The sequence below is a fragment of the Drosophila miranda genome (assembly GCF_003369915.1).
Source record: "Drosophila miranda strain MSH22 chromosome Y unlocalized genomic scaffold, D.miranda_PacBio2.1 Contig_Y3_pilon, whole genome shotgun sequence".
In the NCBI taxonomy this organism is placed as follows: domain Eukaryota; kingdom Metazoa; phylum Arthropoda; class Insecta; order Diptera; family Drosophilidae; genus Drosophila; species Drosophila miranda.
In genome coordinates, this window is record NW_022881625.1 from 7,119,349 (window position 1) to 7,140,673 (window position 21,325).

A 21,325-nucleotide genomic window follows, 5' to 3' on the forward strand; every position below is an offset into this window, starting at 1 on the left:
TGCTGTTAATAATGGCAATCGTTTGTAGTGCAAAGAAATGTGAATTCGGTGGTGTTATCATTGGTGATTCATTTCTTAGCTGCTGGCTGTGCGACAATTTTGCCCACATAAAATGTGCTGGTGGTGGAAATTTTGGCCGGCTGAATGATCTGATCTCGAAACGCATGGGCCTGTCTTGGTCATGTCTGGCTTGTCGGGAGATTGAGGCCGAAATGCGCACATTTATGAGACAGACTCGAACTGGGTTTCTGGATGTCCGGAAACAATTTGTGGCTCTCATCGAGAAATTTCTTGCCCTTGAATCACAGTTTCTTGGGCTCAAACTCTTGAGCGAATCGCCTAGACGGAAAATTCCGCATAATGATACCAATCTCTTGCAACCTAATCCGATTGGTACGCCTGCCTCCCACCTTCATCCATCGGAAGCATTTCCGTGTAGTCATGCCACGCCGTTGTCTGTAAATCCGCCAACGGTGGCTCCGGAGTTCTTTACACCGAGCAATGTGCTTCCTTCGAGCACCCAACTCCCCAACAGCATCAATCGCATCCCTGCAGTTTCTGTGGCCGTCACTTCTGACGCGGTGAGTGCTCCTAGTGCGGGTGTGCTGGTTGCTGACGACGTCTTGCCAATTCCTGCTCCAATTCCTGCTCCAATTCCTGCTCCAATTCCTACTCCAATTCCTGCTACAGCCATTGCTGCCAATTCCTCTGCCCTTGTACCGAGATCTCTTTTAGGAGTGGCTCCACCATCTCGATCTCGCTCGGGACTTCAACTTAAAGCAGTGGTCCCTCGGAAAGCAATATTTGTTTCTCGTCTTATTCCTGAGGCTACAACGGAGGATGTTAAACAACATCTTGCCGCTAAACTTAACACTTCGCCTGTTGATATAGTTGTGACTAAATTTACATTTAAACATAAGCGCAACATATCATCCTTTAAAATTCTTCTCCCTGATTCTTTACTATCCTGTTCTCTAGAACCGTCAATATGGCCTGAGCATACAATTGTGCATGAGTTCCTTCTCAAAGATTCGAGCTCGAATCCAAGAATTACCGAACATGCTCCAAAAAACTGATGTACTATTTTTCCATGCACTATCAGAACGTCCGCAGTTTGCTGGGAAAATTGCGTCAAATTCATACTAATAGCGGGTCCTTTGATTTCGATGCCATCGCGTTTACCGAAACCTGGCTTAACTCCTCTGTCAATGATCATGAAATTTTCATTGATAGTTACACTATTTATAGAATGGACCGCCCATCTTTTGCAGGTGGGGTTCTGATTGGAGTTAAATCTGTTTTCTCATCTGAGTTATTCCCATTCAATAACATTCATGGAATTGAATTTGTTGCAGTCAAAGTTCGTGTTGGCTCCGCATTTTTCTATTTAACCTGCTCTTACATTCCTCCCAGGTCTGATGCTGAGCTTAACTTACACCACCTTTCAGCAATTCATTCATGGAATTGAATTTGTTGCAGTCAAAGTTCGTGTTGGCTCCGCATTTTTCTATTTAACCTGCTCTTACATTCCTCCCAGGTCTGATTCTGAGCTTTACTTACACCACCTTTCAGCATTTAATAATGTTGTTTCTACATTAGGGTGCAATGATCGAATTATTGTCATGGGGGACTTTAACCTCCCATTTCTTTCTTGGCTGCCTTGTAATGACGCTAACCTGTTGTTTCCCAATTGACTTTATCAATGGGCTAACGGATATTTCCCTTGTCCAAATTAATGCCGTTAAAAACATTAGGGACAGACTTCTTGACCTCGTTTTTGTTAACGATGGTTCTCTTGCTACTGTATCTAGAGCAAGCCCAATATCTCTCCCTGAAGATCCTTACCATCCAACTTTGTTGATATCACTGGAGTGTACACAATCTGGAGGTGCTGACAGTTCCATGGCTCCTTGTCACATAAAGTGTTTTCGCAAAACAAACTTTATTGATTTAGATCTACATCTCTCGCGTGTTGATTGGTCGTTTCTTTATTCATTACCGAACATAGATGCATCTGTTAACTCGTTTTATAGTTCTATTTACTCCGCCCTTAATACGTTTGTTCCAGATATCACTGTACCTGTATCGTCCAAGCCTCCCTGGTTCTCCAAGTATTTGTCATACTTAAAAAATAATAAATCCCGGCTCTATAAAAAGTACCAGAAGTCGGGCTCCACGTTGGCCTTAGCTCTATACTCCTCCGCTCGCTCTCTGTTCCTTGCCGTCAATAGTCAGTGTTATAATCATTACCTTTCACAATGTAGTAGTAACTTTCGTAGTGATCCTAAAAAATTCTATTCGTTCGTTAATTCTAAGCGCAAGTCAAACGTTTTTCCTCCGTCCCTTCATTACCAGAACAAAACAGAAGCTTCTGCTGTTGGTATTGCAAATTTATTCGCTAACTTTTTCCAAACAACGTACTCGTCTCATATTTGCAACGCATCCACTCCGTATCCGTACCAGCTACCTCAAGCTAACAGCATTTTTCTGCCCTTTTTCGAGGAAAGCGTTGTTCTGGAAGGTTTGTCATCTATGGACATATCGTTTTCTGCGGGTCCAGATAAGGTACCAAGTTGCATCTTAAAACACTGTGCCCAGTCCCTTTGCAAACCCTTGACCTTTCTCTTCAACCTCTCCTTGGAACAGTCTTGTCTCCCAGTAATTTGGAATGAGTCCTACATCCATTCCCTTCACAAAAAAGGTTCAAGATCTAACATTGAAAACTATCGTGGTATCGCAAAGCTTTCCGCCATCCCGAAGCTTCTTGAGTTCCTGGTCACCCGGCAACTGCAACATCTTTGTTGCAGCTTGATATCTCCGTCGCAACACGGTTTTTTCAGACATCGTTCAACATCGACTAACCTTCTTGAGTTTTCTAACCTAATCCACCGGGGTTTTCAAATTGGTTTGCAGACGGATGTAGTTTTTACGGACTTTAGCAAGGCATTCGATTCTGTGAACCATGCTCTGCTTATTCAAAAGCTCTCTTTATTAGGGTTCCCAACGAATCTTCTAGATTGGATTTTGTCCTATCTCTCTAACCGTACTCAACGTGTTTTGTTTTCTAACGTGTTGTCAAATACTGTTAATGTTACTTCAGGTGTGCCACAGGGAAGTCATCTGGGCCCGCTTCTGTTTATTTTATTTGTGAACGACCTTCCTCAAGTTATAACATACTCTACTACACTAATGTATGCTGATGATGTCAAAATCTGTCTTTCTTACTCTGATTGGTATTTGCACACACGCCTTCAACTTGATCTAAGTGAACTACTATTGTGGTGTTCAACTAATCTTCTTTTTCTGAACCTTTCCAAATGCAAACTTATGACATTTTACCGTCGCGCTCCTCATCTTGTCTCATATGTTCTAGGAAATCATGTCCTTGAGCGAATTTCGAGTTCAAATGACCTCGGAGTCCTTTTTGATCATAAGATGTGTTTCAACACCCATATAGCTGCAACTGTAAATAAAGCTAAGGGTGTTTTAGCGTTCATCAAGCGTTGGTCCAAGGAGTTTGACGACCCGTACGTTACGAAACAACTGTACATCTCGTTAGTACGTCCTATATTGGAGTATTGTTCTTGTGTGTGGAGCCCGCAGTATAAAGAGCAGCAGGCTGTTATTGAATCCGTGCAAAAGCAATTTTTAATTTTCGCCCTTCGGAACTTTAACTGGGACTCGGGTAGAATCTTGCCACCCTACCGGTCTAGGCTAAATCTTATTGACCTGCCGTCGTTGCACCATCGCAGAATATGCAATGGCGTAATGTTCGTGCACAAGCTCCTTCTTGGGACTGTTGACTCCCAAACTCTCTTGGGTTAGATTGACTTGGCCGTTCCATCCAGACCTACCCGTACTTTTAGGCCTATCCGTCTACCCATATGTAGGTCTAATTATGCTGATCATGAACCTTTTAGGGTTTTATGCCATAATTATAACTCCCTCTGTCAAACCCTATCCCCTGAACTGTCTCTTAAACTAATTGCATGCAATATTTATAATCATTTAAATTTAGCTAACTTTTAACTTATCTTTTTCCGCCTTTAGTAACTAAGTACCATTATTAACAGATAATTTGTTTATTTAATAAAATAAATAAATAAATAAATAAAACTAATTACAGTATAAAATCTCGATCGGTTAAGGTTAATATATGTTGCCTTACAATTATTTTATTTTTATTTTTATACATGTTAAAATCAGGAAACTAGACCATAGGAACCATACATGCCCCGTTATTTAAAACATAAATAAAGAACACAAAATAAGACAAAGATGTACAATAATTTGGGAGGTGTAAGAATTGACGGGGTGGTCAGTGCCCTTGTTAATGTATTATGCGGGATATACTGGGACCATCTGCAAGGCCGGAAAGTGCAAAGCCCGAAAGCACAGGAAATTGCCAACATGACGTTGTCGTTCGGTGGAGGCCAAGTTTGCGACATAAGTGCAGCAGGAGTGATTAATTTGTACTTTTTTTTCTGGACCATCAACGTAAGGGTAAGTAAATTAGTTACATTTATATTATATTCTTCTAATAATGTATGCTGAGCCTGTTACTCCGGTGCAGAATATTTCTGTTCTGATGATATCTCAGGATATTGAGGATATTGACAACAATATGAACGGTGATACGGAGGAGTCGGCCACAACTCAGGATATTGAGGATATTGACAATATGCACGGTGATACGGAGGAGTCGGCCACAACTCAGGATATTGAGGATATTGACAACAATATGAACGGTCATACAGAGGAGTCGGCCACAACTCACGATATTGAGGATATTGACAATATGCACGGTGATACGGAGGAGTCGGCCACAACTCAGGATATTGAGGATATTGACAACAATATGCACGGTCATACGGAGGAGTCGGCCACAACTCACGATATTGGGGAGAATATTGACAACATTTCTGACAATATTCACAATATTTCTGATTATACAGTCAATGATATGGAGTGTACTATTTCTGATGAAATATATGATTCGTCTGTGCCAGTGCACCACGTGGAGGAGAAGCAGGAGCAGGAGGTTCGGGAGGATCCGGACTTAAGTAAGTAAATAAGTAAAATTTAAAAAAAATACATATAATAACTTCTTAATTCTCCAGACATGTTTACTGAAGACATTCTTAGTACTGAAAGTGGAAAGGACAATTTGAAAACACCGATTTCCCCTAAGGCTTCGCCATCCGTGCATGGCTGCAAGTGCAAACTATGCGGCGAAATGATTGGAAGGTTGAGCACCTTGGGAAACCACGTAATGAACCAACATTACACAGCAATAAGAGGTATGGTTTCAAGGAATTCGAAGACAATGCAAAAAATTGCTGCCGTTTTTAAGGAAAAAAAAAGTGACCATGTTAAGACTATCAGAGGAAACTGGGGTGCCGGCCGAGTATTTGAGGGCGATAGTCATGTGCAGCGATGACTATAAAAAAATTGGGTGCCGCTTGTGGGCCGCCAAGACGGATGCAGAGAAGCTGAAGGACATCAACCAATAACTGTTTCGTTTTTTAATTTTAATATTTGATTTGGCTTGAGTAGACTGATCCAGAGAAGCTGAAGGACATCAACCAATAAGTGTTTCGTTTTTTAATTTTAATATTTGATTTGGACTGCGATGACACTTGCCGGCTGGCGGCCTCTTGGAAATTTTAAGCCTCGTTAAGCTTATGGTCAAACGCCTGGCTGGTCTGCTTGAGCGCTCCATCGAATGGATAAACCTTCGCTCAGTTTATACTGGATGCCCTTTTGGATTACAGGACTACCCTCTTTAGCGCCTTTGAATGGATAAACAAAGTGCATGTCCTACAAGCCACAAATTGAATGCCGAACACAGCAAATGCTTAACCCATGACACCACCAAAAGGGGGAGAGTGAGTAGAGGGGATGAGTGCCCCCTATTAATCTTAAGTGCTTCCTGTGATTTGATGTAAACTTGTACACGGGGAACAGAGGACTCCAAAGAGACCTCTCGAGCATCAATTCAATGTACAAATGACAGGTTGGCTAAGCTGCTCACCCCCCCACCTTCCCTCCGATGGGGGATTCAGATGGGTGAGCGGCAGCAGCCCAGACTCCCCTTCCCCCCAGAAAATAACTTACCCCCCGGCTCCCCTTCAGATTCAATGCTGTGCCACAGATGGCTTCGATGGGACCACCGCCCGTGTTGAGCTCCCTCTGGACAGGCGGCGCTTCTCCGGACAGCCGCGGAGACTACTACGACGACCCCCACGAAGAGTACTCCGACTGCCGCTACGAGGGCGACTACGAGGTCGACTACTCGAAGCCCACCGAGGAGGACCAAGAGGAGGAGTCGTGCTCCTGTCAGAGCCAGACCTGTCAGAGCCAGACCTGTCAGAGCCAGAGCGAGTTCAGCTCGATAGAGCGCACCGAGTCGGACTCGGAGTGGGAGGAGCTCTCCGTCGGCCCTTCCCCAAGGTCTCCCCGCTGGAGTCCCTCGGCGCAGTCGTGCTCTCCACAATGCAGCCGGAGCACCGTCAGCGCATGGTGGCCTTGTACCACCTCGTCTTGGAGACCGCTGTGGTCAAGGTCGTGCTGCTGGTGCTGCAACTGCTGTGCTGCGCGGTGTTCTGGCTGGTCGAGAAGACCGTGGGCTTCAACGAAACCGTCGGCTCGAAGCGCCACCGATTGTGGAACAGCAAGTTCAAGCTGCGCACCATCCAGCGCCAGTTGCTGTGGCGCATGGCCAATGCCCGGGGCGACGAGACGCTCGTCTTCTTTGCCGTGCTCATGACCACGCCCTGGCTGTTCTCCCTCAGCCTCCTGGGATTCATCCTGTCCCTGGCGGCGCTCCTGAAGAAGACCGTCGAGCAGCTGGTGTTCCAGATACGCCTGCACCTCGTGCTCTAGGGGCAGCCATCGAGCAGAAAGCAGCAAGCAGTATCCAATCACACACTGACAGAAGACACACGGCCACACGCCCGACACTCCACCCCTCCCCTAAGAGATGTTTGCACTTCCATTTGGGCATCTATTTTCGTTGATGCTGGCATCGCAATACACGGAATCGTCTCTCCGTTTTTGGCCGCAATGAAAATAGATACCGAAATATTCGAAATTCAAAGTCAATTCCCACGAGAGAGAGCGAGACAGGCCTTCTTCTTTTGGTTTACGGCCTTTCTTTCTTCTGCCTTTGGCATCGCCCACTCCACTCTCTTTATTTTTCTTGCATTAAATTGGCAATAATATGAACTCGCCTTCTCTTTCTGCTTAGTAGGATTCCCCTGTCGCCGATAGCCCGCATCCTCTGCGTTCCAGAATCTGCGGAAGTTTCCAGCGGGAGCTACTGGCGTGCATCAGCCGTCGAGTAGATTGAATGGGAACGCTGCCAGCATATGTATATGTACTATGTGGCACACACACACATAGTACATATACATATGCAAATAGCGCAGACAGCTGCGTTCTAGAATGAAATATTATTTCATTGGATACGCACACACAGATCCCCCTTCATCGCTCTCTGTTTCCCTGGGAGGGTGGCAGGGTACTGGGTGTCTACGCTGCTCGGCGCCGGCCTGTATCTAATCGCGCCTGCCATGCTTGTACCCACTGTAGATGCATATGTACATACAGTTGTTAATCAATGTCCGTTGATTGTCGCATCGTTGCTTGGAAGGGGAATCCCCCTAATATTAAAGCTGGGATCCTATGCCAGAGCAGAACGCAATACTTTTCATATCCCACCTTGGGTTTCCTTAACCAATCCCATAACTTTCGACATTGACAATGAGGCTTCATCAGCATTCGTTCGCTCACAGTCATTATCATAATGATGATGATAATGATAATAATATGCATGTGTGTGGTGTGTGACTCTCGTTTAGGACCTGAGCTCAAAAGTGCAATGCACGGCAGAAAAATCAACACGAGCTGATTCAAGGGGTAAATATATGTATCTTTGGCACACCGAAGTGCCGACACTCTTTCAATTCAAGCTTGTTCACGGCCCGGCGATTCGCAAATGCGGCCAATGAGTATGTGTTGTGAGTATATAACATCCGATCCGATCAGGCGATTCATCAGTGAAGATTTTCTCTCCTTTCGCTTTTCTGCCTAGTGGGGTCCCAAGTGTGGGAAAAGCCACGTGAAACTCAAGAAAAGCATGAAGAAAATTACGATTGAACCGGTGACTAGCTCATGGTCTTCCTCGAGCGAACCGACTGCTTTTGTTCAACTGGGACGATGAGGTCTGAGCGTGTCCATCTCGGCCAGTGAGAACTTGCTCGTAGCGGGTCAGCAGATTGGTGCGGACAATGGCGCCGTTCAGTTCCGCCTGGGCCTTGATAGCCTGTGGGAAAAGAGAGGGGAGAAAACAGTTGGATAAAGCCGAGGAAGAAAAGGAAATATAAACCCACCTGAGTATCGCTGACAGCCAGACCATTCAGGAGATTGAACAGCACAATGGTATGGAGAACACAAAGAGCAGGAAGATCAGGTAAGTGTAGACGCTGTCAAACTTTATGTCACCGGCATCAAATTCTCCCGTGAGCATCACAATCGTCTTGATGAGCGCCTCGATGGGCACGGAGAATGTGTTGAAGTGACCATCATCTTCTCCCTCCTTTGCTGGCTCTGGCGTGCTGTCCTTCGGAGAGGAGGAATCCACCTGGGGCTTGCCAAACAGTATGTAGAAGCACAGACTAAACGTAAGCACAAAGATCGAGTAGAGAGCAAAGCTCTTGATGAAGCTTCTGGAGACGGCGCGCAGCATGAGAATGTGCGTCGAAATTGAGAGTACTGGCAGGGAGCCAACCAGCAGGCAGAACTCCACGGACACCAGCAGAATGGTGAAGACGGCCAGTATGCGCTGCGTCTCCTTGTCGTAGCTGGCTTCCATGCAGGTTAGGATCGTCAAGACAATGAGAGCCACCTCCATCAGGTTCGTGATGGACCTGAAGTACAGCAGCGGCGACATGGCAAGCTGTATGACCTCTCGGATCATGAGATACACAATCCCTATCCAAGAGAACAGGCCGAAGAGGGCAGTCAGCCACCGACCGTGTGGTCGCTTTCGTGGAACTTAAGGAGCGTATGCGTGATAATGGAGGCAGTGAAGAGAGAGTAAAGTAGAAAGTTCAGATAGAAGATCACCGAGAGGCGGTGCCACTTGAGGAAGAGGAAACTCGAGATTAGCGGGTGCTGCAGCAGGTAACGCAGCTCCTTGGAATCGGCGATGTATGCGATTGGAGTCATCTCGCCCTCCAATTGGTGAGGATGGCCAATGCTCCGCTTGTCCGACTGCCCGGGCTCTCGCTGGCGTCTCATCAGATTCTTGTAGTTGATGATGATCTCGAAACTCTGGTCACCGGGCTTCTCCCCGTTGGTGGTGATGCAGGAATCGAAGTGCTCCTCCAGCACTTTCGGGTCCATCTCCTGTATGTAAAAATCTCCGAACGCGCTTCTCGCCCCGATGTACGCTCCCTGCCGTAGAAGCTCCTGTGCCACCTTTGTGTTGCGATACTTGACCGCATAGGAGAGTGGCACCAGGCCAGCCTTGTCCGCCTCATTGATGTCCACACGATCGCTCCCGAGCAGCAGCTGGAAGCAGCGCTGGTGGTCACAGAAGTCGTCCAGCGGCTGCTCACCCAGGCGACTGATAACCGCGTTCAGCAGCTTGGAATGCGATGTCAGCCTCAGCTGCGGATGCTTCAACAGCTTCTTTAGCGCCCTGTGGTTGCCCCAGATTACGGCCAACTCCACGGGGCTGATTTGGCTCAATTTTGAAGGATTAATGTTGATGCCCGTCTCGCGGATGGCCTCAAAGGCTCGCTGCTTGTCTCGCTTGATACTCTCCGCCAGCAGGGACTGATACTCCTCCTGGTTGGCATTGCATTGGTTGTCTGCGTTTCCGCTGACGTTCTGGTGGTACTCCGCGAACTGTTGCTCGAACTGGTTCTCGTCTCCGTCCGTCGCTCGCAGTCGATCTCTGCTCCGGCCTCGCGCAGCTCCGGCAACGGCAGTTCCGGATACTGATACCTCAGCATCTGGCGTACCTGCCCGTTCCGATAGCTGTCAATGTCCAACTGTGGTTGTTTCAGGAAAAGTCGGATCAGCTCCAGCTTAGTGCCTGCCTCAATCTTTCTATTCTTCAGCAAATGGTGGAGGGGCGTGAACTCGCCCTGATCCACCAAATTCGGAGAGGCTCCGTACTCGAGCAGCAGCTGAATGCAGGAGCCCACCTGAGAGGCATTCGATCGTCCTGGCGATTGGCCTGGGCACCGCTGTCCAGGGCAGTGTGGAATTCCCGTATGTCCCGATTAGCGAGGGCTGCGCTCAACTGGCCCTGCGGATCGATGAAACCACAGTTGTAGGAGCTCATTCTGCTGTCTGCAAAGAGTCAAGTGAGAATGGGGAGGATGAGCTATGTCTATGTTGGCTTTCGTTAATCTTATCCAACCCACGCTGCGTATGAGTAACTTCTAATGCCGTTTCTATGAAAATGATGCCAGAACCCGCATTGTTAGAGCTCTGCTCTGGTCAATGGAGGGAGGTCTGACCCAACAGACGGTTTCTGTACAGAGCTTGAAGTGGACCGAGCCCCGCAACAAACGGTATTTGACAACGCTTCATGCTACGATGATTTTCACACAAATGACTGTCTGTCCATGGAGCTGGCCAGCAGCTGGAGGCAGAACCACAGTCAGAGCCACAGTCACAGCCACATCCGCAGCCGAAAGCTACCCCACAGGTTTCTCGAAAAATAAAAGCCAAATCTTCGATTTGGGGGCAATTAAAGAAAGCGTCTTTAAGTGGTTTTTGTGGTACCCGAACTACAGACTTAATTTGCCCTCCCGTGTAGTTATTAAATTATAACAATCCAACTGAAGACAAGGTAAGGCAAGGCCTGAGAAGTACTCAGGGAGTGGTTTGATTGTTCAAAGTGATCTACAAATTTGAATCAAGTTTGGTGTTCGATCTCGCTCGCCTTTTGGTATATCGAAATTTAACGATCATAAAGAATAATCATAAAATAATCGACACATCAATATCAATTAGCAATCAATTGGTTACGCTTTATGCTTTGAATACTGTTCCGAATGGAGCTTTAGATAAAGCCCTGGGCAGTGCTGAAATCTTGCGATTTATAGGCGGCTCTTTTCGTAAATTTCAAGGCGGCTTCTTCTGTGGGATCTGATCCCTCCAGCCGTCAGAGCTCAACGTCTTCTCCGCTCTGTTGTGTTCTGTTCTGTTCTGTTCCGTTCTGTCTGCTGTCTGCTTTGATGCTTGAAATGTGTGAGAAATCGGCTAATCACACATGAGACCTGGCTAATTTGAATATTCCCCCACTGATTGTTTATCAATAGCCTACGAATTGGGAATCAGGAAACATCGTCTTCTCTTTTGTAGGTAGCTCTTCGGCTAATGTTGCTTTAGTATGCAAACAAATTGAGGATTGTAAATGACGCCCCTGGGGTCAAAATTTGTCGTTGATAAGATAAACAGAATCTCACAATCACCTTCCTTAATTGGCCCTTTATTTGATATTTTCTTGTCTCCCATCTTAACCTCTTCCCCATTCTGGTATTTGTTTTTCCACCTGAGTACGAGTATTTGCCCAAGCAATTGACAAACAACTTCATTGTTTGTCCAAACTGAAGCTCGACCCAAAGTCTTACTAAGACATCGGTTGACAGAATGGCGTAATATCACAATAATTAACAGAAAACTTAACAGCAAACGATTTCAAAAGTGAGCAACTCCTCTCTCAGTCGCATCTGACCCTAGCACTACTTTCAGAAATATTAATGTAGTCAAGGTAATCTATACTTATTGCGAAAAGCTTCGGAAAACACAAATTGCCCTTTAACTCTTAAACATTTGCTTCATCTACGGAAACCAGTCGAAATCACAGAGTATACGGAGTCTGGAGTGGAATTTTATTCCCCCTTCTCTTGGAGCTCACATATGTATATACTATAACACTGGTTAAAAAAAAGTACTCGTATCACTCTGGAATTTGAGAATAAAGTGTGTCACAAAGGAAAGGGAGTCCAACGGCATTATTACTAGTTTTAAAAGAAAAATAATAATGAGATTATCTTCATTCGCGATTCGAAAACTGTTTCGACTTCTCATTTTTTCTTTGAGTGAATTTATATTTATAAACCTTTCAGCCCTGTTCTTCTTTCTGTCTGTGGGAACATCTCGAATTTGGAGACTGAGAGAGCTGGAGCCTAGGAAATTGCCCAACAAAATTGGCTCTGAGTTGCACACCGAATCCTCTACTAAAGTTCTTTGTGTTGTTGCAGCTGCAAAAGTGAAATCAGCAAATGACAACACTTCGGAAAGAGTAAGTAGAAGGGGGACAGACGTGATTAATGTAAAGTTTTTAACGCGATAAACTGAATATGTATATGTCCAGCTGCACAGGATCAGCCGCGTTTCTCCGATCGTCTGTCAATAATTTATACTATTTACGTACTGTCTTACACTGCTATAACATTCTAACATGATATTTTACCATACCCTTCCCGAATACGTGATGTGATCAGATCGAGAGACCCTCTAAACTAAATTGCTTGTCCATAAAGTCTGTTTTTTGGCAAACTGTGCTTGGATTGTTTATCCAATTTATGGCATTATTATACCCGATACTCAAAATGAGTATTGGGGTATATTAGATTTGTGGTAAAAGTGGATGTGTGTTACGTCCAGAAGGAATCGTTTCCGACCCCATAAAGTATGTATATTCTTGATCAGCATCAATAGCCGAGTCGATTGAGCCATGTCCGAGAAAACCAAAAACGCAGAATCGTAGAGGATGACTATATGTTCTAGAGTGCAAAATCTGAACCAGATCGTATAATTATTATAGCCAGAATCAAGAAAACAATTTCATTCTTTCTCGCTCTGTCTCTCTCTAACACACAGGTTTCATGGTCGGTTTTGCCAATTGCAAAATATGAGTTCAAGGATCTCAGAACCCATAAGAGCTAGAGCAACCAAATTTGGTATCCACACTCCTGTGATATCGGACCTTGACCGTTTTGTGTCAAAATTTCGCCACACCCCCTTCCGCCCCCGCAAAGGACGAAAATCTGTGGCATCCACAAATCTCAGAGACTATTAAGGCTAGAGTAACCAAATTTGGTATCCGCACTTCTGTTAGATCTCACTATAAAACGTATATCTCAGAATTTCGCCCCACCCCCTTCCGCCTCCACAAAGGACGAAAATCTGTTGCATCCACAATATTGCACATTCGAGAAAACTTAAAACGCAGAATCATAGATAACGACCATATCTATCAGATTGCTGAATCTGGTTTAGATCAGATAATTTTTATAGCCAAAAGGAACAAATCAATTTGCAGTGGATACGCAGCGCCCGACGTCACGCTCAGACTGATTTTCTGTAGAGGCGTCTGCCGGAGGAGAGCCATACTGACTTAGTATCGGGTATAACTGTAGAGTTGCGGTGTCCGCAGCAACTCACAACGTTCCCCCTCGTCTATGATTCTGCGTTTTTAGTTTAGTTTTTTTTTTAGATTTGCCGCATGGTTTGCATAAATTTCCATTTGGATTTCCATTGCCATTGCAATTGACTGCCTCGTTAGCTAGCCCCTTAGACCCATCAACTTTTGATTGATTTGATCCGATACGCTACGCTCCTCAGCTTAGCTAAAGATTAATTTATAAAACAAAAGATATACAAAAAGGGTAATAAAAGAGTAACGAACAAGATTAAGAACCATTAACCATAATATGTGCGTAAATAACACACACATTTTGAACCGAATCATATCAAATGCAAAAAAAAACAAAACGAAAACAGAAAACAGAAAACCAATTAAAGATACTAAAACTATTATAACGAAAAGAAAAAGAAATGAAAATTCAAGAATGCATAAATCTAACATTTGCAATTACAAAATATTTACTCTGGTACAAAATGGTACATACAGTAAAGATATTCGTTTATACTATATTTACTGTCTATATAACCATTATATACTACTTACTTACTGACAACAAATTATTAATTGTTTTATTCAATTTCATTATTCGTATGTTAATAAAAACAATTTCAGACTAATGTAAACTTACAGTCTGCTCTGAATACGGGTTAAATGCTAGTGCTGTGCTAGTTGATTATTACTCGTACAATAAATACTATAGCTTAGAGCCATCCTGCGTCCCTGGTCACCGGTGGATCAAGCCTTCAGAACAACAAAATCAATCAAACAACAACAATCAATTCAAAGATCAATCAAACAACAAACAAAAATTGAACACTACAGCTAAAAATCTTGTACAGGCTTCTACAGCTGAAAATCTTGTACAGGCTAAAATATTCTACATTCTACAGCTGAAAATTTTGTACAGGCTGAAAATATTCTACAGCTGAAAATCTTGTACAGGCTTCTACAGCTGAAAATCTTGTACAGGCTGAAATATTCCACATTCTACAGCTGAAAATTTTGTACAGGCTGAAAATATTCTACATTCTACAGCTGAAAATCTTGTACAGGCTTCTACAGCTGATAATCTTGTACAGGCTGAAATATTCTACATTCTACAGCTGAAAATCTTGTACAGGCTGAAAATATTCTACATTCTACAGCTGAAAATACATTAATTATGTATAGTACATGTATAATACATACTACATAAAATAAATAAAATAAAAAACAAATTATTATTATTATTATTATTGTTATTATTATTAAAATTAATATAATTATACTACATACTACAAAATATTTTCTAACGTCTTATTTAATAATTTAATTTTTTGTTGTTTTGTTTGGTGAGCCATGAACACTACAGTTGTAGCATAATATACTGGGTTTCTGTTGAAATCTTCTTTAAACGATACTTTCATTATGTTTATAAAAATTGTTGATAAATGCTTGCCACGTTCCTCGAAGGTATTGCTGTTCATGTTGTTAAAACATATTGGTTCGTTTCTAAATTCGAAATGTTTTTCAACAGCGCGTAATAAGTTCATTATTTCATTTTTAATGATTTCTTTAACTTTATCAGACATTAGGTAGTCGGGCAAGTTGTCTACCGACTTCGTAGCCTCAAAGATACTCTTGTAATTTTCTTTCCTGTATTCCTTGACATACATATTTGACAACAACACATCCTCATGTATATCATTTTTTAAAATAACCTTTTTGAGGTGGGGCAGATCCCACAATATGGGGAATTTTCCCCTTACACTTTTGCACGGCATGAAATTTGCCAAGCAGTGGTCGGATCCAACTGCCAACAGTTGACTTGACAAGCCCCCACTCTCAACCTCCCTCAATACTAAATCGAGTCCTTCCTTGACCGCATTCCTGCCTAGTGCAGATGTTTTGGAAACGGGACAAATGTGGAAATACAAATAATGAATTTCATTCCCGTTAATTGGGATTGCAGCGACTGCAAGAATTTTCCATTTATGTACCGTTCCTTTTTTTGCATATTGGTACCACGACATGTGATACTCATGGAAAATTCTGAGTCGCTTAGTTTCTGTAAATTTACAGTCATGTTAATGCGTCCATTCATTATGTTTCCTTGCATTTTCAGTTCTTCCAATGCGTCCGTTACCAGATTTTCGGGGGCCTGTACCTTTGTGCAATTCATTGCTCGCTTGAAGGCGACCAATATCGTTGACCAGATCATCGTTACCGACGATACCTGGAGGAAGAAAAGTCTGATTCACCTGCTCCAATGTAATTGCCACAATCTACTCACCTTCAGTGTCGTCGTCGTCAACATCCATAGGCAATGTACTAACCAGCCGGTCCAGCGGTCCACACGGCAGATGTTCCTCTGCCTCTCTGTCCTGATACGGCTCGAACGGATTGAGTTCATTTATGTCCTCATCGAAACACGACAATTGCGACGGCTCCAACAGATTGAGTTCATTTATGTCCTCACCGAACCACGACAATTGCGACGGCTCGAACATATCTTCCTCTATGTCCTGATACGGCTCGAACAGATTGAGTTCCTTTATGTCCCCATCGAAACACGACAATTTATGCATTTCTGAATCTATCTTTTTATCCATCTTGGCGCGGTTCTTGGGTTACTCTTATTAACTTATTTCACTCTTTTCTCTATTTTTGTCGATCGTCGAATAACTCGCCTCAGACTTATCGCAGTATAATATCGCATAAAACCTATCGCAGTATCATATCGCAGTATAATATCGCATAAAACTAATTGCAGTATAATATCTCGATCGGTTAGGGTTAACATATGTTGCCTTACAATTATTTTATTTTTATTTTTATACATGTTGAAATCAGGAAACTAGACGCGGAATTATGTGATATTTATCGGTCCGTATCGTATAGCAACAAAATATCTGTAAACGTTCTTCCTTCTTGATCGTCGTATTCGAATAAATGTGTGCTGGCATATCGAGTACATTGGTATTTCTTATAATACTATCGATGAGTAAATACCAAAACCATACATGCCCCGTTATTTAAAACATAAATAAAGAACACAAAATAAGACAATGATGTACATTAATTTGGGAGGTGTAAGAATTGACGGGGTGGACAGTGCCCTTGTTAATGTATTATGCGGGATATACTGGGACCATCTGCAAGGCCGGAAAGTGCAAAGCCCGAAAGCACAGGAAATTGCCAACATGACGTTGTCGTTCGGTGGAGCCCAAGTTTGCGACATAAGTGCAGCAGGAGTGATTAATTTGTACTTTTTTTCTGGACCATCAACGTAAGGGTAAGTAAATTAGTTACATTTATATTATATTCTTCTAATAATGTATTCCATTCAGCGGGGACGACGCACGCGAAGTATGCTGAGCCTGTTACTCCGGTGCAGAATATTTCTGTTCTGATATTGAGAATATTGACAATATGCACGGTGATACGGAGGAGTAGGCCACAACTCAGGATATTGAGGATATTGACAACAATATGAACGGTCATACGGAGGAGTCGGCCACAACTCACGATATTGAGGATATTGACAATATGCACGGTGATACGGAGGAGTCGGCCACAACTGAGGATATTGAGGATATTGACAACAATATGCACGGTCATACGGAGGAGTCGGCCACAACTCACGATATTGAGGAGAATATTGACAACATTTCTGACAATATTCACAATATTTCTGATTATACAGTCAATGATATGGAGTGTACTATTTCTGATGAAATATATGATTCGTCTGAGCCAGTGCACCACGTGGAGGAGAAGCAGGAGCAGGAGGTTCGGGAGGATCCGGACTTAAGTAAGTAAATAAGTAAAATTTAAAAAAATACATATAATAAATTCTTAATTCTCCAGACATGTTTACTGAAGACATTCTTAGTACTGAAAGTGGAAAGGACAATTTGAAAACACCGATTTCCCCTAAGGCTTCGCCCCCCGTGCATGGCTGCAAGTGCAAACTATGCGGCAAAATGATTGGAAGGTTGAGCACCTTGGGAAACCACGTAATGAACCAACATTACACAGCAATAAGAGTATGGTTTCAAGGAATTCGAAGACAATGCAAAAAATTGCTGCCGTTTTTAAGGAAAAAAAAGTGACCATGTTAAGACTATCAGAGGAAACTGGGGTGCCGGCCGAGTATTTGAGGGCGATAGTCATGTGCAGCGATGACTATAAAAAAATTGGGTGCCGCTTGTGGGCCGCCAAAACGGATGCAGAGAAGCTGAAGGACATCAACCAATAACTGTTTCGTTTTTTAATTTTAATATTTGATTTGTGTAGAAAAACTCGCCTGTTATTCGTAAATGTAACTTATTGACAAAAAAGGGAGGAGTATTTATATTGTGTGGGCGCCTTTGGGCCAAGAAATCATCAAAGTTATTCACGTCGCACAGTTTGGGAAAAAACTGGACTGGAGTGGAGTCGACTGGAGGGACTGCAATGACACTTGCCGGCTGGCGGCCTCTTGGAAATTTTAAGCCTCGTTAAGCTTCAGGTCAACCGCCTGGCTGGTCTGCTTGAGCGCTCCATCGAATGGATTAACCTTCGCTCTGGATATACTGGATGCCCTTTTGGATTACAGTACTACCCTTATAGCGCCTTTACAATCGTCTTGATGAGCGCCTCGATGGGCACGGAGAATGTGTTGAAGTGACCATCATCTTCTCCCTCCTTTGCTGGCTCTGGCGTGCTGTCCTTCGGAGAGGAGGAATCCACCTGGGGCTTGCCAGACAGTATGTAGAAGCACAGACTAAACGTAAGCACAAAGATCGAGTAGAGAGCAAAGCTCTTGATGAAGCTGCTGGAGACGGGGCGCAGCATGAGAATGTGCGTCGAAATTGAGAGTACTGGCAGGGAGCCAACCAGCAGGCAGAACTCCACGGACACCAGCAGAATGGTGAAGACGGCCAGTATGCGCTGCGTCTCCTTGTCGTAGCTGGCTTCCATGCAGGTTAGGATCGACAAGACAATGAGAGCCACCTCCATCAGGTTCGTGATGGACCTGAAGTACAGCAGCGGCGACATGGCAAGCTGTATGACCTCTCGGATCATGAGATACACAATCCCTATCCAAGAGAACAGGCCGAAGAGGGCAGTCAGGCCCGTGTGGTCGCTTTCGTGAACTTAAGGAGCGTATGCGTGATAATGGAGGCAGTGAAGAGCGAGTAAAGTAGAAAGTTCAGATAGAAGATCACCGAGAGGCGGTGCCACTTGAGGAAGAGGAAACTCGAGGTTAGCGGGTGCTGCAGCAGGTGACGCAGCTCCTTGGAATCGGCGATGTATGCGATTGGAGTCATCTCGCCCTCCAATTGGTGAGGATGGCCAATGCTCCGCTTGTCCGACTGCCCGGGCTCTCGCTGGCGTCTCATCAGATTCTTGTAGATGATGATGATCTCGAAACTCTGGTCACCGGGCTTCTCCCCGTTGGTGGTGTTGCAGGAATCGAAGTGCTCCTCCAGCACTTTCGGTCCATCTCCTGTATGGGAAGATCTCCGAACGCGCTTCTCGCCCCGATGTACGCTCCCTGCCGTAGAAGCTCCTGTGCCACCTTTGTGTTGCGATACTTGACCGCATAGGAGAGTGGCACCAGGCCAGCCTTGTCCGCCTCATTGATGTTCACACGATCGCTCTCGAGCAGCAGCTGGAAGCAGCGCTGGTGGTCACAGAAGTCGTCCAGCGGCTGCTCACCCAGGCGACTGATAACCGCGTTCAGCAGCTTGGAATGCGATGTCAGCCTCAGCTGCGGATGCTTCAACAGCTTCTCTAGCGCCCTGTGGTTGCCCCAGATTACGGCCAATTCCACGGGCTGATGTCGCTCAATTTTAAAGGATTAATGTTGATGCCCGTCTCGCGGATGGCCTCAAAGGCTCGCTGCTTGCCCCGCTTGATACTCTCCGCCAGCAGGGACTGATACTCCTCCTGGTTGGCATTGCATTGGTTGTCTGCGTTTCCGCTGACGTTCTGGTGGTACTCCGCGAACTGTTGCTCGAACTGGTTCTCGTCTCCGTCCCGCAGCGTGCGGAGGAGTCGCTCGCAGTCGATCTCTGCTCCGGCCTCGCGCAGCTCCGGCAACGGCAGTTCCGGATACTGATCCCTCAACATCTGGCGTACCTGCCCGTTCCGATAGCTGTCAATGTCCAACTGTGGTTGTTTCAGGAAAAGTCGGATCAGCTCCAGCTTAGTGCCTGCCTCAATCTTTCTATTCTTCACACATGGTGGAGGGCGTGAACTCGCCCTCTTCCACCAAATTCGGAGAGGCTCTGTACTCGAGCAGCAGCTGAATGCAGGAGCCCACCTGAGAGGCATTCGATCGTCTGGCGATTGGCCTGGGCACCGCTGTCCAGAGCAGTGTGGAATTCCCGTATGTCCCGATTAGCGAGGGCTGCAATCAACTGGCCCTGCGGATCGATGAAACCGCAGTTGTTAGAGCTCATTCTGCTGTCTGCAAAGAGTCAAGTGAGAATGGGGAGGATGAGCTATGTCTATGTGGGCTTTTGTTAATCTTATCCAACCCACGCTGCGTATGAGTAACTTCTAATGCCGTTTCTATGAAAATGATGCCAGAACCCGCATTGTAGAGCTCTGCTCTGGTCAATGGAGGGAGGTCTGACCCAACAGACGTTTCTGTACAGACCTTGAAATGGCCGAAACAAAAGCATGAGAGTGCACCGAGCCCCGCAACAAACGGTATTTGACAACGCTTCATGCTACGATGATTTTCACACAAATGACTGTCTGTCCATGGAGCTGGCCAGCAGCTGGAGGCAGAACCACAGTCAGAGCCACAGTCACAGCCACATCCGCAGCCGAAAGCTACCCCACAGGTTTCTCGAAAAACAAAAACCAAATCTTCGTTTTGGGGCAATTAAGAAAGCGTCTTTAAGTGGTTTTTGTGGTACCCGAACTACAGACTTAATTTGCCTCCGTGTAGTTATTAAACTATAACAATCCAACTGAAGACAAGGTAAGACAAGGCCTGAGAAGTACTCAGGGAGTGGTTTGATTGTTCAAAGTGATCTACAAATTTGAATCAAGTTTGGTGTTCGATCTCGCTCGCCTTTGGTATATCGAAATTTAAGATCATAAAGAATAATCATAAAATAATCGACACATCAATATCAATTAGCAATCAATTGGTTACGCTTTATGCTTTGAATACTGTTCGAATGAGCTTTAGATAAATCCCTGGCAGTGCTGGAAATCTTGCGATTTATAGGCGTCTTTTCGTAAATTTCAAGGCGGCTTCTTCTGTGGGATCTTGATCCCTGCAGCCGTCAGCTCAACGTCTTCTCCGCTTTTTTGTGTTCTGTTCTGTTTCGTTCTGTCTGCTGTCTGCTTGATGCTTGAAATGTGTGAGAAATCGGCTAATCACACATGAGACCTGGCTAATTTTGAATATCCTCCACTGATTGTTTATCAATAGCCTACGAATTGGGATCAGGAAACATCGTCTTATCTTTTGTAGGTAGCTCTTCGGCTAATGTTGCTTTAGTATGCAAACAAATTGAGGATTGTAAATGACGCCCCTGGGGTCAAAATTTGTCGTTGATAAGATAAACAGAATCGCACAATCCCCTTCCTTAATTGCCCTTTATTTGATATTTTCTTGTCTCCCATCTTAACCTCTTCCCCATTCTGGTATTGTTTTTCCACCCGAATACGAGTATTTTGCCAAGCAATTGACAAACAACTTCATTGTTTGTCCAAGCTGAAGCTCGACCCAAAGTCTTACTAAGACATCGGTTGACAGAATGGCGTAATATCACAATAATTAACAGAAAACTTAACAGCAAACGATTTCAAAAGTGAGCAACTCCTCTCTCAGTCGGATCTGACCCTAGCAATTAAGAGCACTACTTTCAAAAATATTGA

The 21,325-nt window shown here is 44.5% G+C and overlaps 1 protein-coding gene and 1 long non-coding RNA gene across 2 annotated transcripts; both read left to right on the forward strand.

Moving 5' to 3' along the window:
- The first annotated feature begins 5,023 nt into the window (after nt 1–5,023).
- LOC117194744 lies at nt 5,024–5,301 on the forward strand. Its single transcript, XR_004474901.1, has 2 exons — nt 5,024–5,063; nt 5,121–5,301. It is a non-coding gene; the product is annotated as an uncharacterized LOC117194744 (long non-coding RNA).
- Nucleotides 5,302–6,032: 731 nt separating this feature from the next.
- Nucleotides 6,033–7,346, forward strand: LOC117194645. Its single transcript, XM_033399161.1, has 3 exons — nt 6,033–6,069; nt 6,136–6,642; nt 7,253–7,346. The coding sequence occupies exons 1-3, from the start codon at nt 6,053–6,055 to the stop codon at nt 7,344–7,346; spliced, it is 618 nt and encodes a 205-aa protein (XP_033255052.1). The 5' UTR covers nt 6,033–6,052.
- The last annotated feature ends 13,979 nt before the right edge of the window (nt 7,347–21,325 follow it).